Source organism: Paramormyrops kingsleyae, chromosome 2, assembly GCF_048594095.1.
Source record: "Paramormyrops kingsleyae isolate MSU_618 chromosome 2, PKINGS_0.4, whole genome shotgun sequence".
Classification (NCBI taxonomy): Eukaryota; Metazoa; Chordata; class Actinopteri; order Osteoglossiformes; family Mormyridae; genus Paramormyrops; species Paramormyrops kingsleyae.
In genome coordinates this window covers 9,759,940-9,780,028 of record NC_132798.1, presented here as the reverse complement: position 1 = coordinate 9,780,028, position 20,089 = coordinate 9,759,940, and the positions used below count along the sequence as shown (strand labels likewise).

Genomic DNA, 20,089 nt, shown 5'->3' with positions numbered 1-20,089 from the left:
AAATGCAGTAAACATACCTGTAAGATTGCAGGATGTCGATAATACCCAGAAATATGAGAAGCCTCTCGTCCCTGTGCGTTTTGGCAGGAATGCCACCCATCCTGGTAATAAAGATTCAGACAATTCAACACAACTGATTTGCTTGCTTAACTCTCTCTTGTCTTTCAGTCGAAAGCAAGTTAACTTATCAGAGCGATCATCGCACCAAAGACAAACAGCGGCACACACCAACGGAGAAGCAGCACGTCTAGGCATGAATGTAATTTTTTGGAAAGGTCACACAATCAGAGACTGTTGTTAACAAGTGTAGGACTATCCTCCATGAGTTTCCCTTTATTTATACATACACTGCATCACATTGTAATTATGAGGGGGCTTCTCGTTGCCCAGGTCATGTGACCCACCGAGTGTTGGCGTACGTTTCTGAGTGCCAGCCCCCGCCGTCTGCCAAGCGGCTCACAGTCACTCACGTGTCATCGGTGGTGAGCGACTCGCCCGCCTTGCCGTCCCCCTGAATGGACTCCATGGCTGTGGAATAGAGCACCTTCTGGCCCACCGGACGCCTGCCGTCTCCGCAAGCTTCTGCCACGTCCCCGTCCTTCACGCTCTGGTCCAGCACATGCACCCCCAGCAGCAGACTGTAGTCCATGATCTTGAAGCTCTCCAGCACCTGAGCGTTGAAGAAGGAGCGCAGCGGTCCGTTACATACCCTGCATTTTGGCGATGAGAGGGCTCAGGTCAAGTGGGTTTTAAACTAAAGACTTTAGAAAGTACCTCAAGGAAAAAAAAATGACTGGACCTAGTGAAAGACAAGTTATTGACCTGTGAAAAGAAGGTCGCTCTTCATTTCTGTTATAAAGGAAGACCTAGACCGATGTAAATTAAATCATAGTTCGCACTACTAGTTTGCCCTATTATGCCATATATACTGTACAATGACTGTTGATTTCTTTTGACTTTTGTACTGCTTGTACAACAACTCAGTGATGGACAACAGCGGTAAAATCTGTTAGAAAGAACCTTGTTTTCCAATAATATAACTGTTGATATGATAGTTCTACATCTTCTAAGGCCTACCTGTTAATCTGTTGCACACAGCACAAACACCACAATGTACTGAGGACCTTTCAAAAGGAGTAACCACAACACGTGTTGAACAATAGGGTCCGAAATCCTATGGTGCGCTGTGTATTACACCGAGCATTTTTCCATGGAAGGCTTAGGGAGTAAGAGGGCAGCTGAGGATGTCACAGAACCTCAGAGGATGCCATGGAAATCAGGCCCCGGATTTAAAATGCCCGCTTTGCTTTAATCTGGGCCTTTAATCTGGATCGTTCAGGATGCAGTAACTGCCTGAAACACTCCCAGCAGCCACCTCATCTGCAAAGATCTGCCACCAAGGGAAGGAAAAGCTTCGTTTGACCTGCCAGTCACACATTCCCTATAAATTACTGTGCATAAAAATATAACCTTCACACCAAATTTCTTTGTGTATGTGAGCAGCCTGATGACGAATTCATGTCTCAAATCCCTCGTCGTGTGCCAGCCCACTATTTTTGGTTCTGTAAATTTCAGCGGAGATTAGAGTAATGCTTTAGGGCTAATAGGAATTTTAATTAAATTGATGCATTTGCATCGCAAAAAGCTATTTCTAAACACCAGTGTTAATTTCACACAGGCCCTGCGCTCCTCATTATTACTGAATAGACCATCGAAAACAAGAGCTGCATGTCGCATTAAGCATTACATGCGACAACCTGAACCAGGAGCAGCAGTATTTTCATACTTCTGGAAGAAAACACGACTATTCCTAGATTTGCATACTCCTAGCCTCCAGAATGAAACCCGTTAACAGAGAAGCAAACAAATCTGGGAAGTATTGGCATTTTTTTCTGCAAATTTAATCTGGTGTTTTTTTGACACAGTTTATCTTGTGCTGATTTGTCAATCACAAAACGTATGCTGGTACTGTATGTGTACCTTACATTTACATTTGAGCATGTTCATGCTGGTACTAACACAGCAATAACACAGCTTTGGCTTACCCGTGGATTGCTGGCTGTTAATTAAATATGACGTCAGAATGTTTAACAGGAGTGCTACATGAACTTGAATTACAGTCACGCAAAAACACACAAAGAGAGAATAGCCACTGACACACAATATGAACAACTAAAGACAATGATATGCCTTTGAGAACTAGGCTTAATGGCGCAGATACTGCGTCACAAGGAAACTTACCAAACACTCTCTCAGCCTGCAGCTGTCTTTCCTGGTATGTTGTTTTTGAAAGCAGAACCGGATTCAGAGGTAAGTGAATCCTGTCCTACTCTTCTGTTACAGGCAGTTCTTTTGGCTGGCTGGCTTTTTAAGATCTCTACGCATTGTTCATTTTAGACATTATTTTGACCGTGCCCTGCAATGGGTTGGCACCCTGTCCTTGACTATTCCCTGCCTTGTACCCATTTCTGGCTTAAGCTCCAGATCCCTGCAGTATAGAACAAACAGTATAAAAGATGAATGAATGAATTAATGAATGAATAAAACTGCATTATAGATAAAAGTTTCTCACTCTTCTGGTATTTAATTTTAATGACTTGACGCACAGTATAAAAGGCAATACACACTAAAATACACTTACTAACAATATAATGCAGTTTTAACTACCGCCACACTGTCTCTCTGATGCACCCTGAATCTTCTGTGCTCTATTTCTCTCTGCTGAAGCACCTCACACAAATGCAAATATGTATAAGCATATTTGGAGCCTCTCGTTTTCCCCACAATCCTCTTTGCAAGCTTCCTGAAGCACCCATCATATTCAAATGTCCACCGATCCGATAACAGGGTTGTGAAAGGAGTCCCACTGTGAGCCCAGCACACGCCCATTCAGGCGAAAGTCAGCCACGCAGACGAGCTTCAGCTGCACGTCCCTGCAAACGGACCACCCTAATGCTGCCGCAGTTCGTAAGAAGGGGCAGAAGTGCTGACTTATTCCGTCTGAAGCGAGACGTTGTTCTTCATGTCGGACTACATTTCTAATAATTCAAAAATCCCAACAAGCGGCTGATTGTGACGCGGAGACCCCCGGGAGAGGTGAATGAATGAATGAATGAATGAATGAATGAATTTTATGTTTATATAGCACTTTTTAAGACGCCCAAAGTGCTTCACAGAACCACTGGGGATCCACTGGACCCACCACCACTGTGTAGCCCCCACCTGGATGACGCTACAGCAGCCTTTCTGCACCAGTACGCCCACCACACAGTAGCTGAGGCGGTGAAGGGGCAGGAGAGAATTCACCAGTTAGATATAGGGGGTGATTAGGAGGCCAGATTTGAAAGGGCCACCATGGGCAATGTTAGCCAGGGCATTGGGGTAGCACCTCTACTCCCTGCCTGGGGATCTATTATGACCTTAGAGAGTCAGGACCTCGGGTTTATGTCTCATCCAAAGGACGTTGCCATTTTTACAGCACAGTGTCCCCATTACTGACCCCCCCCCCCCATTAAGCTGCCGCTACTCCAGGCAGCTCAGCTAATAAGCCCACCCCCCCCCACCCAACCTGCCGTCTGCTTTGGGCTACAGGACGCTGAGTTGAGGATATACTGTCAGGGCACTTCAGCCTCCCCAGAGCTGTGCAGTGCTGACATTTCAATTGGATTTATTTCATTGTTTAATCAATGAACAAATAAGCAATAATAAACTTAAATAGATAATAAAAAAAAACAAAACCCCCAGTATTTAGATACAGAAAATACAAGTATTTTCTTGAGATTTTTTGAGTGAAATAGTTATTGGTCTTCATAGAATAGTTTTCTGGTGAATATCTGTTCTGAGAAAGAATTATTGGAGACACTCTGAGTGTTCTGGTTCTAGAGTTTCAAAGCTACCTAGAACGTAGAGCAAAAGGGACGCACTCTAAAGCTGAAAGTCTTACAAAAAGCTTACAGCATTTTGGACATGTTATACAATATGTGCAATTAAAACAACAAAAGTGAAAAAAGCTGGAAAATACCCTTTCAACAGGGAAAATTCACAGAGAAGGCCGAGCCTTTTCACAATAAGCCATACTTGCTGTTGGAAAAATCTGCACTTCAGCTTCTGTAGTATCAAGAAGCTCACGCTGGAGTTACATGTCTGGGCACCATAACGATTAGTATTAAAACCATACTAAACATTCTCTTCTCTGAGAGCATTTCGGAAGGCCTAGTAAGGCAACAATACATGGAGGATATACTTGCACATACATTAGGAAACAGTGAACTGGATTGTTCCACACGGTGACGACACTGTGACACACTTTCAAGATGCATGCAAAACCTGGAAAGACAATGGGAACTAACTTCGGGAGCAACGATTCCACCCATGCATCTTCCATAATCCAGGGTCAATGCGATCAACTTATGGGGAAATGCAGAATCATTCTAAAAAAAACCCTATGTAAAAATGAGCAACCAAATCCACACCACATATCACACGACACGCTTGCTGATATAGGCAAATATAGCGTGAGTTATAACAAGCTGATTCATCCATCTCAACTGAAAGTAAACAAACGGAACAAAAATATACTTGGACTTCTGACCTAGATTACGGTTGGTATGCCAACAACATTTACAATGACAGGCTGCTCTTGACTTACGTAAAACCGACTTCCGTAAATCCGGACTTACACAAAAAATACCCAAGATATATAGTTTATGGTAACGTGAAAAGGCAACGTATCTGTAAGTAAATTTACAGCGAAAATACAGTATTTAAAACCTTACCTTTTCATTTATTTAATATCCGTTTCAATAACCATGGTATCAGTTATCTGTGGTTTACTGTGGCCCAAATAAGTCTCGGTTCATAAGTCTTGGCTAAGATACTTTTAAACAAATACATTTTTCTCATTACAGATTATGTACAGGCACATGATACAATCAGTTTCATGGTAAAATGTACAACAGTAGCCTATGTTTTTTCGTTGTTCCTTTGTCCTTTTTCATCGTTGTCATCCCTTGATACATTACATTTTTTCATTGTTATATCATCTCAGAATACAGTACTGCATAATACTGTACAATGTACTTTATTATTACTGTATTTAAGGTTGGTAGTCCTACTGTACATAATTTATCAATTAAACATATGCCTGTACCTGTAAATGACATTATATATGGGGTCCGCAGATAGTTCGCGGCTTCGGCCATCCGCAGTATGGATACGGAGGGGGCTACTGTATATTTTTGGCTCGTGTTTTTTGCTATAAGGTGTCTTAAATGGTAAATGCGACTTACGTAAGGATTTGTGGAACAGATTACTGCCTGCATTTATTTAACAATCACTTTGTATAAAACATCACACAAATGGGGAAAAGCTTGGAAAGCAAGATCACGTATCGCCCCCGGGGAGCAGCTGAGGTTAAGGGCGATATGATGACTCTGTGGCCGCAGGATCAGAATGCATGACCTTCTTATCATCCGAACCCACTGAGCTACACACCACCTGAGTCTGTCATCACCACTCTCAATTTTCCAAGCCGGCACAGTGTCGCCCTCCCCTCTTACACAGCAGGGGGCGACGTGGTACGCACAGCTTGCACCGTGACGTGTGCAATTGCAGGTCCTTTCAGAGGCCTGCACTGCAGACCACCTTCCCTAAATCCCTCCCCCTTTACAGCAAGGACCAAGAATGCAGAAGTTGGGGGCTTGGGGCGGGGGGGGGGGGGGATCTTGGACATAGATGACGAAGATGATCACAGCAGTGTGTGTCTGTGACTCACCTTAATTCATTCAACCTTTGAGCAGAAACCCTCCAACGTTTCAGTAGCCATGTACTATATAAGGTGACAGGGAACCAAAATGCAGCACGTTTCAGCCGAGCTTCAGGAACCTGTCCCAGCTTCCCCTTTCTCGTAACGGCCGAATGGTAATGACAGCACTGAGGAAATGCTTTCTCCTTCTGAGGGAAGTTGAGCGCAAACAAACAAGTTCCTCCAAGGTCAGCGTGGGACTCAGCCCTTATCTGACAGCTCGACGAATGTGACTTGCACTGGGCCACCATCCTCTGAATGACCACGGCACAGCAACACCATTGGCAACTCTGGGCCAGAGCAGCCCAGTGCTCCTCCCTCATTTCACATTCCTCAAAGCTGCCATTTCCCAACCCATTCCTCGAGGATCCCCAGACAGTCTGCATTTTTGCAGGAACTGGGAGAGGGAGCAAAAATGTGGACTGTCTGGCAGGGAGCTGAGAGGGAGCAAAAATGTGCACTGTCTAGGGGTCCCAGAGGACCGGGTTGGGAAACACTGCTCTAACCCCGTGGTAATCCTGGCTAATGACGTGGAACACCACAGAATCTCACTGGATGACAGAGCTTATGCCTGCCCCTCCCCTCTCCCCACCCCAAAAATTTCCCAATTGATTTCAGTTACAGCGTAACATGACACATATGCTTCTGTATGAGCAATTTTGCTGGCTGCCCGATGCACTCCTGCCTTATAACTTTGTGGGAGCCTTGACGGTGAGGCGTCTTTGAAAAACAGTCACGTCTTACCACGTTACAAAGAAAAGTGGGAGCAGAAAAAAAAAATTGCAATTTCAGATGAAGCAGCATAGGAAGTCAGCTAAAGAAGAAGAGAAGAGGAAGTGAAGGGCAGAGTCATTAGCCAACAGTGTGTGCCAACATATCTGTCAAATAAACACTGATATTCAGAGAAGGATCCTAAACAAACTTTCTTAAAACACTGCTCTTAATACATTTTGCCGTGAAGCTGTGAAACAATTGAAGTCTTTCCTTGAGGACCTGCTCTTTTTGGCGAGAAGACTTTTAATCAGCTCTGCTGTTTAAAGAACTGTCACACGTTACCTACTCAGATGTCACGAGTCAGCAAAAATTGGCTGGGAGTTAAACTGCTGATATTTGCTTTTAAAATGCCTCCTTAACCCTTATTAACGTGGTACAGACATCAGCGGAGGGGTGAGAGGGGGCCTGGTTTCAGATGTGGTGGGAATCATTTTGTAACATGACGAATTTTTTAGTTTTTAGTTTTATTCTGTGGCTGGAGCTTTGACTTCATAAACACTTCAAAAAAATATCTGTGTCAGCAGTGTTTGTGTGTGAGTATGTGTGTGTTCCTGTGAATTCCCTCTGGTTTCTTACCACAGTCCAAATACATGTGGTTTATGGTTTATGAATTATAAACGAACTATATTGTGTGTTTGTGTGTGGGCCCCGCCAGTGTTTACCGCCACGTCCTTCCTGCGGAGAGTTTAGCTGTCGCCACGGCGATAAATAAGGCACTAGGCGGGAACGTGGCACTGACCCGGCAATCCCGCTGCAGCGTCTTCATCAAGGCGTTGTAGGTCTCGGTGTCGAAGTACAATCCGTCATGCATGTCCTGGAAGTCCAGGTCCTTGTAGGTGGGACAGGCTTTCTCCCGCTCCTTGCGGTTCGCCCGCCGCTTGTACGTCGAGCCCTTCAGGTCGTACTTGTAGTGCATCTTCACAGAGCGCGGCAGCACGTTGTTCATCACCACCAGCCGGATGTTCATGCCTCCTGACTGGACGCAGTAGAGCCCGTAGAACTTGGGCAGCAGTGTTCTGGGGTTCTGGTTCAGGTTCTGAGAGGAGCAGAGAGCAAACCCGGGAACAGGAACATCAGAGGAACATCCTGACTGCAGATGTGGACATATATTTTCTATTATAGATTATACATAATGTACATTATGATTCTACATCATAATGTGTCTAAGTGATCTTCATGTTGGTGTAATATTGTGATATTGTGTCTCATTCCCTAAAGTCACCCCAGTATTTGGAGTAACCATCGAATATACCAACTGTATTTGTTTACTCAACTACAAACATACCTTGTTTGACTAACAATTTAATTTGAATTAAATTCATTAACTAAGTTAGCTGGTAGTGAAATTTAATAAACACATGGAATGGCTGGGGTGCCCCTGAGGAGAGGTTAGGGTATCCTTTGGGCATCCTTTGGGCATTCATTAGCCATTGTTCTAGCCATCTAAGACATCAGTAACTTTTTGAAGAACACATGAAATACTTGTTACTTTTTATTGTTTCTTTTCATTTGCAAATATTCTGATGTTAAATATACACGTATCATTAAAAAATGTAGCTTTTTAACTTTTTCTTTGACTGGCCAAGACTCTTTTATAATACTCTACACACACACACACACACACAGACACATACATGTAGGGTAAACATATCCTTACGGGGACCGCTCATTCATTTCAATGGGAAAAATGCTAACGCTAACTACGACAACCTTAACCCCTACCCTGCCCTAACCATAACCATAAGTAACCTAACAAAATACAAGAGTTTTTGCATTTTTAGTTTTTTCATAGCAGTCACCGATTTTTATAAAATAGAGTTTTAAAAAAATGGATATTTATCACATTATGGGAACATTATGTCCCCATAAGGATAAGCAAACCCGCTCACACACACACACACACACACACACAGACGTGAGAGTAGTGACATTAGAGGAACACTCAGAAAGCCACCTTCACTCCCAAGGTCGTGATGACCTGAGCCTATTCCGGCAGGAAAAGCCCGCAGCTCTGACAATGGCCATCACACCTGACTCCAGGTCAGGTGCACCAGGAGAGAGGCCGGTTCTCACCAGGCCCGGCCCGACCTCAGCCGCTCACCATGTAGTAACCCGGAAGCAGTTTCTGCAGGAACTCGGCCTCCTTGTGCTGCACAGTCTTGACGATGAACTCGTCGTCGCTCGTGAGGTAAAAGAGGGAGCCGCTAGCTCCAGGGTTGGACAGCTCGATGAGGGGCTCTTTGCAGATGGAGTACTGTGGGGGGGGGGAGCACAGGGCAAACAGGGGGGAGGGGTTTTACAGAGCTGATGCCGAACAAATCCAAATTTTCCCTCCGTGTCATGCTTACGCACGCAGATGCACACGCAAACCCTGCAGGCCGATCCCGCCCCTGGGAATACGAGCTGTAGCTACTGAGTGCTCAGACAGGGTGGAAGCGACAGGCCATGATGGATTTCAGGGGCTGGAGGCACAGAACCCATTTTTAAATAAATATATCATGAACTGGTATCCCACCCATTGTGCACCCCCATGCCCTATGGTGCTGGGAGAGCCCCCCCCCCCCCCGACACTGACCAGGATAAATGATTGAAAGATGGATATTTGGATAAGGGGTGGGTATATTTGGGACCTGGAGGCAAATACAGTATTTATCAAGGCTGTGTGACACAGACACCCCTGATGGTAAAAAAGGCACCTGGCAGCAAAAAAAAAAACACAGCAGGGACTGTTCAAGTTGGAAATAAAAAAGCAGGATAAGAATCACCAGGAAGCAGGAAAATCGTCCCTCTTATTACAGCCCATTACATGCATTTGCATACAGCTCCAGAGGACCGTGTGCATCTACAGGGAAGGAGTGTGGCCCTTCAAAGAGCTCAGAGGAAACGATTCCCTCTGGCTGAATAATGCATGACTGTTGATTACGTAGAAAGGCAGGTTATCTGTCACTGGGCTGCAGGGTGACATCACTGCCGCAGAACACTAATTCAGGCCTTTAGCAGACACATGTAAAACTGCAGGGATGAGCGGGCGGGGGGGGGGGGGGGGGGGGGGGGATTGAAGATCACGTGACGGGACAATGCTAAATAACTTTCCTTCACGCCAACGTTTAGACTGAAATGTGAAAAATGTATGAGGATGACGTGTAAGAGTGAGCAAACGCTGTCTGTCCTTTTTAAAAGCAGGCGGGTCGGAGAGTTCCGAGGGCGTCGGATCCCTGCAAATCCCTCGATCGCGTCGTGACGAACGCCACAGCTCCCCCAGGTAATTAACCCCGATTCGCTTCTGCCACGTGAGGCACATGATTAAAGCGGCCGATACGAAGGCGCCCTAAATTACCCCCCCCCCCCGCCCCCCAGATAAATCCAGCACACGGGACTGGAAGCACGCCAGCACGCCGCTTTCCAGTGCTCGTCCCCCTTTCTCTCTCTCTCTCTCTCTCTCTCTCTCTCCCCCCGCCCTCCAGAGTGGCAGGGTCTGCGTAGGCAGCAGAGATGGAAGCTACAGAGAACAAAGGAAGTTTCTCTCTGTTCTGCTATCAGCTCCTCAGCATCTCTGGATTCCTGTCTTGCGGAATTCTGTAACTGGGGCATGTTCCAGGGCCCAGGGATTACCTCCCCCCCCCCCCACCGTGACACCGTGTCCCACTACGGGAAATTCCCGTAATACTCCCTCACTAGAAGGAGGATGCATAGGTTGCATTTAAAGCTTAAAATTTCCAGTGATAGTTTTAAAGGCTTTTTGAAATTCCGCTGGAGTGGAATTCTGAGTCTGAGGTAAAAACTGAGATGTTTGTGGTGTCTGGGTAATCGAGTGAGCGTACAGGAGACAGAAAGCAGAGCATCAGGGTCTGAGGGGAGGAGGGCAGGGTGGGTGAGGTTAAGGAACATGTGGGTGTAGCTTGAAGGGGGTGTGGCTTATTGTGCACCACGTGTGGGAGTGGCTGTGATGCATGGCCATGGCTTGGTGGGTGTGGCTGATGCACATGTGGGTGTGGCTTAAAGGAGGTGTGTCTTAGTGTGCACCACATGTGGGTGTGGCTTGACGGGGGTGTGGCTTAGTGTGCACCACGTGTGTGAATGGCTGTCATGCATGGCCATGGCTTGGTGTCACATGTGGAAGTGGCTTGGCGGGTGTGTCTGTCACATCCCAGAACTTACCAGGTAGTCGTCCGGCTTGATCCCAAAAAGCTCCCGGAAGTAGCGGAAGGCCAGAGGGGCGTACGTCTTAAAGCGGAAGTCCGGGTAGTGATGCGCAGGGGTCAGGTTGCTGCCCTCACTGAGTGAGTCCGCGTGGCAGAGGCAGGAAAACAAAGCAAGACGGGCGTCAATATAACATAAAATCAAGCCACCCCCCACAAATACATATTCCCACCATAATAAGTACTAATGATACAGAGTGTAAATGTTGGCTAATGATATACTAATTAGGAAGTCAGCAAACAAACCACATGGAGTGTAATTAAATGAAGACAACGAGCAAATAACGGAATGTGTTGCAGACAATTAAGCAGCGCCTGAGGGACTGAGTTCGTTTATCAGTTTCCCTGCTTCCACTCCACCTACAGAAGCTTTTACACTTTTAAATGGAAGCGCAGACGAGGGTGACGTCCAAGAGCCGCGCTTGCAGACCTCTCCGCTGATCCGTCTCTGGGTGGCCAGATCACTGAGGGCACCAGGCCTAATTAATATGGCTGCTGAGATGCTTTTAATCTGTGCCGTGCTCTTAAAAGGCTCGCTTGGATTCTGACCTCCTTTGGGTCCAGCAGTCCATATGATAAAAACCCGGAATCTTCTCTCAGTTTAAAGAATACTACCAATAAACTCACAAATCGCTGGAACTCGCTCCGTGACCATCGCTTGTTTACCATTCTGTATTTCCGAATGAACCTTTGATTTGAATAATTCATGCAAAAGTGTTTTTTACATTGCAGACACCTTTGCATTTCTTTTGCTCTTCCATGGTTTGTGTTCAAACGTTTAATATGATATACATTTAATAAAGACCATTTAAAGGACTTTTAATGTATTTATGATTTCGTACTATTGCACTCATGCTTAAATATACAGCCTTTCCACAAGTTTTGATGGCGTTACTCTCCGATAAACCTATGAAAAAAATGCATTTTAAGACAGTACACCTAACCTAACAAACATCATAGCCCAGCCTAGTCTACCTTAAACATGCTAAGAACACTTACATTAGCCTACAGTCGGGCAAAATCATTAACACAAAACCCAATTTATTAAAAAAAAGTGTAGAATATCTCATGAAATTTACTAAATAATGTACTAAATGTGAAAAACATTGAATCATTGTAAAGTCGAAATATCATAACATGGGCAATCGTAACCCAGCGTCTAATTGCACTATATGCCATTTTCAGGCATCCCGTGTTCGTTACAGTGATTTCGGGCTGCGGTGATGGTAAAGGTCGTCCCCAGTGGTGGACAGATTTCTGAGACACTGCGTGGCATCTACGAGCGTCAGGGAGTTGCCGTCCATGTGGGGGAGACTCCGGGGCCTTCCAGGAGAGCTGGGATGTCTGCATTTCGTATTCATTTACTGCGATCACATGTCCACCCGCGCTTTTCGCGTCAGCGGTGAAAGTGTTTTTGAAATGTCGTGCCGTCAGTGTCCTGTGTCATTGCAGTGCGTTGGTCTCAACCCAACCTGGCTGTTTGGCAATATAAGAATCATAAATCTCCAATCTTAATGGAGCCAACGCTTTCCTCTGGATGGTCCCCAGAGTCACACGCTGCGTTTTCACAGCAGATTAGCCGAAGCCTCGCAGGTACATTTTTGCACTCCGGTGCCAGAGAGCAGGCGCTGGTCTAAGCGGCTTTTCTGGGCCTCGTCTGGGTGAAGCGTCAGCGGCTGATGATGGGCTCCAGGTCATTTATAAACGCCCTAATTAGGCCGTTCAAAGCTCCTTCGGCTCATTTTCATTCCTGTAATTTTACCGATTACATCGTATTTGCAGCCGGCTGAGAAGGTTTTCAAGCAAAGGACGTTTATATGGATTTGTGCAAGACAGAGCTGTTTAATACCCTACTTTTTATAAATTTTGAAATGCACCTGCGTTAATACATGCACTGAAGTGTCACGCTGAATATGGAAGAATATGAAATAAATCAAACCAAATGTTTTCTTGAGTTTTGCATTAAATGTGTTCCCATAAAATTTGTAAGTGCAACTAGAAAAAAAATTAACTTACGTAATTTGCCAAAAGAATAAGAATCTTCCTTGTAAGTTTAATTTGACTGATATGTAAATGTAGATGACTGCATGCAGAGAGCTTTAATGTGGGGGGGCTTTAGTGTGTTATAATACCCCTCCAGTGTAATTAGTCTGTACTAGCTTTGCAAATTCCTCTAGATCAGAGCGCCTTCAAAATTAAAGAAGTTAGACGATAATATTATTTGTGTGGTATACGCCTCTAATGTGGCTTACATTAAAAGGGCTATTATGTTCTTTTAAGCTGTTTATAAAACTGGTTGTGGGCAAAACAACAACCTAAGCATGCTTAAAACATTTTACAGGTCTCTGTAAGCTGCTTCCAAATGTACCTCATTTAAAGGCACATCTTTCATCTGCATATGATGCGTGCATGGCTCTCAGTGGCAAATACTAAGTAGAAAGGGTTACAATTTCCATATTGTCGTTGTGCGCAATTTACAAGACAGTCTGACACGTACCTGGGAAGAAAAACGCTCTCCACCACGTAGAAGTCCTGCATGAGCACATCCCTGTCCGGCTTGGAGGTGAGGTTCCCCACCGTGTAGCCGATGCCGAGCTGGATCGCCCCTTTCAGTGCGGACGACGTGGTCTGAGCACCAAAGATAAACCCACATAAAATTTTTAAATGAGCAGATTGCAACCTGTCTCTGCTGCATTATCCATCTGCTGAAAAAAAAAAACCTGTGTGCCCCATTCAGAGGTAGAAATTTCAGGTCCAGAAAGTAAAAATCCAGACCAGAGTACTCTGTGACCGTGACTCTATACACTCAACTGTTCGGTGTCAACTAAATTGTGGTTTGGATTTTTACTTTCTGGACCTGAAATTTCTACCTCTTGCCTCATGCAATAAGCTGCAGAATGTTCATCACGTTCACTCGTTTTCATTATCTATTTCTCAGATTCAACAACGTGATTCATACATTTTTATTTGCTTAGAATTTTCAACCCCTAAAGGCTGAACAAATACACCAGATATTATTGGTCTATGAAGTGGTCACCTTAGGAAACACCATGCAACAGGATTTAATTGCTTTATTAATAATAAAAGGATCGAAACCGCAGAATCACGTTTTCAGAAACAGAGTAAGAAATGAAAACCACGATAACCCTTAGCTAAACATTGCCCTACCTACTGTAAATCCAAAACCCTGTGACTGTAATTCTCAGTTAAGAAGCTTTCATCAAATCTACTCATTTAGAAACCAAAATCACTGTGCCTCAGTACAGAGCATTGAATGGAACTGTACAAAAAAATAAAATGCTCTTAGTAAGTTGTGCGCACGCGAAAGCAAGTTAATTTTTTTGTACAGGCCGCTTCAGGGGCTCCGTACCTCAGTGTTACTAAACATGGGGGACAAAAAGAGCAAAATCACATCAAGGTTCATTTCCCTACTCATACCTTCTTGTAGGTCTTCTCCCCACTTGTACCGCGAGACCCTCCAACTCCATTTTCTGTAGCCGTTGACATCTTTTGACAGAAAATACCTTTAGACTGAGACATTAATATTTTGTAAACTGAATATTTGAATGAAATTATTTAATGTTTTTCAGTAATCAAGTCAAATGGTTATACTGATTAGAATTTGTAGATACAGATTATGGGCCTTGCACTCAGAACACTACAATATGTTATGAAGTGTTGACTTATCTTTCAGATGACCCTACTGATGGTGCTGTGAATGGAAAGACTATCAAAGTCTTAATCAGGGACTGTACCTTGCTTAATGAAAAGCTCTGTCGGTTGCCCGGTGTTTACATAACTCATTCATGGGGTCCGGGGATCCAGAAGGAGCCTGCCGATGAACAGGAAGACATAAGCGTTACTTCAGAAATGCACCTCCCCGATCTGGGATCCATTATAACCATTCACATGACACATGTCCAAGAATGAGGGGACTGAGGCCACAGCAGCAAGATACCAAGACAGTGAATCAAACTCCTGATGCCAAACTGCAGAAGAGCAAATCGCCTCTGTATTAAAATGCCAGAGGGAGTAAAAGAAAGATTGATTAATGGATTAGTCCATTAATCTCTTGGGGTTTTACTGAGAATATTCCTCCTCAAAGGAACAAAGTCCAATGATCCTTGAATTTCTAGGCCTCCTCCGTAACATACAAAGCAGGCAAACTGCTATTAAACGTGGATAAAGAATCTCAACACAATCATGGCAACCGCTGTTATCCGCGACTGGCCCGTGTGTGCAGACAAACCGTCACACATCCTAAAAACAGGATGCACTATAGTCAGAAGTAGTGTTTTTGAGCTCACTGTTGGGATCTGTGGACGTACGAGTGTCTGATGTCTGTGAGCAGGCTGCTAAACTTGGCCATTAGTTGTCTCCTGAATGGAAAGGATTTACAGCTATGGAGCTTGCTGTTTTATGCTGGGCCATATATGGTGACTGATGTCTCAGAGAAGTCCTAAACACCATTAAAGCTTGATTAAAGGGTCAGCTGAACAAAAAAAAGAAACAATTAATGGATACTGAAGACCTTACATGACCAGAGGTCCTGACAAAATAAACACAGCCTGAGTAGAGATCTGAGCAGTGTAAAACAGAAATGATGTCACTATAGAACACCTGGCACCTTTTTCTACACGTTAATGTTTCTCAGAATCGTGGCAATGATTTCAAGCACCGTGGTGGCAGGGAGCCCTGGAGCGGCTCGGGAGAAATGTGCGTGAACGCTGAATGTGGGGGGAGAGACAGCCGAGCTCGTAGTTTAATGAACAGGAGCGCTGCTTGTTGTTTAATTTTCTGGTTGCTATAACATGCCACAATGATAGCATCAAATTTAATTTAGAACAGGCGAATTCTTGCCTATTAGGAAAATTAGATGGCATGTATGGGTAACAGTGCAGACACTGTGTTGTATATGTATTATTTAGTCATAAACTTTTGATTCTTCCACTGGAAGGCTTCTCATTTTCACATGTTTAGGGGCCTAAGGGCAACGCTTGTACATCTCTGGCGTCACCATTCCAGCTCTGCTCATGCGCAGAGGGGTAGTTCTGCCCGTAATTGTGAGTGTTTTGTTGAGGTTGGCTTCTTCTCTGAATGCTATGACATTCTGTTCAGGTGAAACAATGACTACTGTATGTGTGTGTGTGTGTGTGAGTGTGTGTGTGAGGGAGTTGTGACGCCAAAAGAGCAAGCAAAAGCACCCTGAAGCTCACTGGCAGCCAGACACTGGATATGGCTCTTCTGGCCCTCATTAGTTGCAGCAACTGAGTGAACCCTAACTGGAAAAAGACATTTTCATAAAAGAGATACAGACAGGTGACGAATTGACAAGGCTAACAGATATTCGAGTCGAATGGGGTCCAGGTGTCTCCATGCTGGATCCTCCATGCTTACTTGTTTCCCAGTCAGAGAAGCAAACTGGGCACATGCGCTGCTCTCAGCCTATTTAAGGGAACAAGATGGAAAAAAGGGGGGAGTGACCTCATTCTCATACTAACCGCTGACTGCAGAGGCAGGGATCTGTGTGAGGTTGTGGAGGGGGGGGGGGGATCAAAGGTTCTTGCAAGTTCAGCTCACCCGATAGTGAATAAGGACCGGTTACATTCCTGATCTTTGAGAGGATCTAACCTGCTAAAAAAAAAAAAAGCACAGACTTGCAGAGTGTGAGACATTCTGCTTATTGCTTATTTACAGATGAAAATCACAGTAATGCGAGTAAAGTGGTGAACTCTACATAGGTGGTGTGTTTTATCTGTCCTCTGTCACGTGTCGGAGGTTCGCAGGGCTAAGACTAGGAAGATCCCACCAAACAGCAATGGGGCTGTCATTCTAAGCAATGTTCCACCAGACAGAGAGTAATAGCACTGCTGTTCTGGAGGGTAAAGCCTGAAACACTGTAAACGCTGCTAACGCCAATGTTTCAGCACACTGACGTCGGCCAAGGAAATGACTCGCTGTGTGACTTCCTCTGCAAGGATACTGGCAGGCAACACATTCCCAGCCTCTGATGACCAATTATCTCTAATTAAGTGACGCTTCTTGATGTCGACAGCAGGATCCCCATCAGGGCGTGTGTGTTCTCTGCTTCTCGCTGCCATCTGGGTCTATTTCCCTTCTTCATTACTCTAAATGCCACCCTGGAGCTTCTCACTGTCTCACCCTGAATGAGATCTCCATTACGTTTCATTTTTCTTATCATTTGTTTCCTCTAAACAAGCAGGGATGAACTAAAAATCAACTGTATTAAGTGTGCAAACAGCAACCAACAACCCCCCAAGTAAAACCACAGAATGACTTTCCCACACATTATCCATCCATCCATCCATCCATCTGATCCAATACGCATTGATGTCAGAGCTGAATCACAAAAGCCTGGACCTGCGACTTCCCATGCTGCCCTGATCCTAAAGTAAACTTCTAGATAGAGCTGCACAGCATGGTCATGAAATATAAAACACCATTTGACTTAATACATGCCATTTCCATTTGAGTTACTGCAGCATTCGGACATAATTTAGCTTCTGGTCAAGCAAAATAAAATAAAAAATGTGGAAGTCACCATCGTCTCAGCCACCATCATCCCAAGAGACTAAGGGCCATGGATGCAGCCCCTGACTCTGGACCAAAACCACATGACTAAAACATCTACAATTTAGACTTTTGGCTTTCATATAATGAACACACGTGATCATGTGATTCAACTGCTCCCTGTCACATTTATAAGTTCTTCCTGCATGTTAGTCTCTTATTTTTCACTGGTAGAGAATGTCTGTGATGGTTCATGTCTGATGCCTCTTCTGTTCTGGAATTTCTTATGAAAAATACCTTTTACTGGAAATATGTGATGTTTATCTTCTGCAACCTCATTGGCTCCCATTTTAACTTTCATAAAAATACAAGAAAAATACTCCTAGCCACAGAAGACACTCTAAAGAGCTTGGAATGAAAGTTTTCAGGAAAGAGGGGGGCCACGACTGATCTACGTCGATAAGACACTCTAAGACCACAGCCCCCCTGCCAAAGAGGTGACTTGTTGCTATAACTTAATTCATGCCTGACCTCGCAGAAAAAGAAAACATATTTTGAAGCTTCAAGCCAGTTCAAATAAACTTGTATCATAATATTTGGACCATGCATATTAAGCTCCAGACAGCAGAATTAGTTTTCCCCAGAATGACAGATGACGCTTTTCAGAACGCAATCTGCTAAGAATCACCAACAGGTTCAGCTCTGTCTGCACGCATTTTGATATTTCCACACCCTGCGTCACATTAATCACCATTGTATACATATACAGAACCGCATTTCGCTTCTGTTTATTTTTGTAAAGTGCTCCTTCCCAACAAAGTCGCCCCAGAGCACTTTACCTTTACGTATATAAACAGGTATCGCACACTTTGCAAAGAGAAAAAAGGAGTGAGAGGAACAAAAACCCGTTTGGCTGGACTAGGAGGGAGAAAGCTCTGCAGGGTTACCAGAATGTGTAAGTGGCACTAATCATTATGTCTTTATATTAGGACAATAAATGAACTGATCCAATCATTTAAATGTGCTGATTCCTCACGCTGAAAACACAGCATTGGCCAGTGATGAATGAACAACGGGATGGTTTCCTGGTTTCAGAATCTGTTTGGAAGATTTTCCCCTTTAACCTATTTATTGTGATAATCACTGTTTATTTTTTATTGGAATGCAGACTTCATGAATTTTAGATAATAAAGAAGACATCATGACTCTGGGTTCTAATCATCGTGCACAGAAGAACAACCAGCGATGGAAACTCTAGCGTCTTGAAAAAAGTAATTCACCCTTCACTGTAGAATGTGAGGAAATCTAAATCACAAATGAAATCACTGCTGCGAAATCTGGATCTGCAGGGTCTGGCTTATGGCAGCCCGAACGCAAAGGGATACATCATAAAAAAGCAAAATCAGTACAGTCCAATTTTTTATGATATAGCACAGCTGAAAGAAATTAAAATCAAAACTCCCTTATAAGTTAATTAAAACTATCCCCCTCCACACCTGGACAGTGATAGGAATTCTTGCTGCATCCACAAATATAAACACAAACACGGTAGAGGGGTTGCCATAGTAACCTGGTTATGCGACTCTGAGTTGCGGCGGACGGAGCCACTGCCATCTTTCAGAGGCCCTGGAGATTGTCAGCGCTGTCTTTGTAAGGATGGGAGTTTTGGTGGTGGGCTGAAAACAGTAAGGAAAGGTGGCAGGGGTACTGGCAAAACTACAATATCATGCCCATCCTGCCACCCCCCCAGCCCGCTTGGCTATTTGCGTGATCGGTAACAAATTTCAGGGGACGAGTGGAGGGTTCAAAGCCGTTATTTTACTATGTGGCCACGTGCCTGTTTAAGCCACATGTACATGGATATCACATTAGGAATGCCACGTGGAAAGTGATAGTCACGTGGAAAGTGATAAAGGGCAAGTGAGGCAAAGGATCCTCTACCAGGTTGGGCATGGCTGCTTTATACTCACTGTTTACAGTGTAGCAGTCAATACCGGAGGTGCACAGTCCTACAACTGTCCTAGGTTTTGAGCATGTTTATGACAAAAAAAATCGTAAACAAAAATACAAGTGTAACAGTATCTTCTCAGCAATGCTATTGAAATAGTCTGCATGTTACAAAAAATGGCCACTATGTTGCGAAAGAATGATTTGAGCACGCTGATAGATTTCCTGTGGCCTGGAGCCAGGCAAAGATGCATTATTAAATACTGTAGCTGTTATACTGGCTTATATGCATTCAATTACAGCAAAATAATCCAAGCAGCAGCCGCACAGGTCTGTACTTGGACTGCATTGCTGATCGCTGTCTAACTTATTCTACTTCGAGAAACTCCTTCGTCTACTTACACATCTGCCTGACTTATTTTCTGGTATTTTCCTTTTACTGGACACTGCTACAGTAGATAGTTTGCTAGAAGATCACCTTATCAGTCACATAATTTATGTATTTATTGCTTCCAGGTTCTGCCATTCTTGTTTGTATGCCAAGCAGACCTATAGATATCTTTGAGGAACGAAACACCAAAACCAAGTGCCTTAAAAAACAAGAATGGAGCAAGAGAGAGAGCATGAAACACGCCACAGCCCCTCCCAAGCCACAGCCGCTGCCCCCAGAGCTGCCCTTCACACTGCCTGTATCAATGTCAGTCTTCGGCTTTTGCAGGGTCACTCTGGTGCCACTGCAGGCCAATGTTTGCTTTGCATGTTGTTTTTCCTTGAGGCTCACGACTGAGCTGTGAAAACATCTCCTCTGATAAAGTCAAATGAACTTTAATCAAAA

The 20,089-nt window shown here is 44.3% G+C and overlaps 1 protein-coding gene across 5 annotated transcripts in view; it reads right to left on the bottom strand.

Moving 5' to 3' along the window:
• Window positions 1–20,089, bottom strand: part of pip5k1bb (phosphatidylinositol-4-phosphate 5-kinase, type I, beta b) — a 44,069-nt gene that overhangs the window by 5,983 nt on the left and 17,997 nt on the right. For all 5 annotated transcript variants that reach the window (XM_023803301.2, XM_023803305.2, XM_023803299.2 and 2 more), the window contains exons 2-9: window positions 14,532–14,608; window positions 14,215–14,283; window positions 13,274–13,404; window positions 10,736–10,853; window positions 8,679–8,831; window positions 7,317–7,613; window positions 471–670; window positions 18–101 (exon numbers count right to left, since the gene is read on the bottom strand). In XM_023803301.2, coding sequence (XP_023659069.1) covers window positions 18–101; window positions 471–670; window positions 7,317–7,613; window positions 8,679–8,831; window positions 10,736–10,853; window positions 13,274–13,404; window positions 14,215–14,283 — 1,052 coding nt within the window. In that variant the 5' untranslated portion in view covers window positions 14,532–14,608. The remainder of the gene's footprint in view (window positions 1–17; window positions 102–470; window positions 671–7,316; window positions 7,614–8,678; window positions 8,832–10,735; window positions 10,854–13,273; window positions 13,405–14,214; window positions 14,284–14,531; window positions 14,609–20,089) is intronic.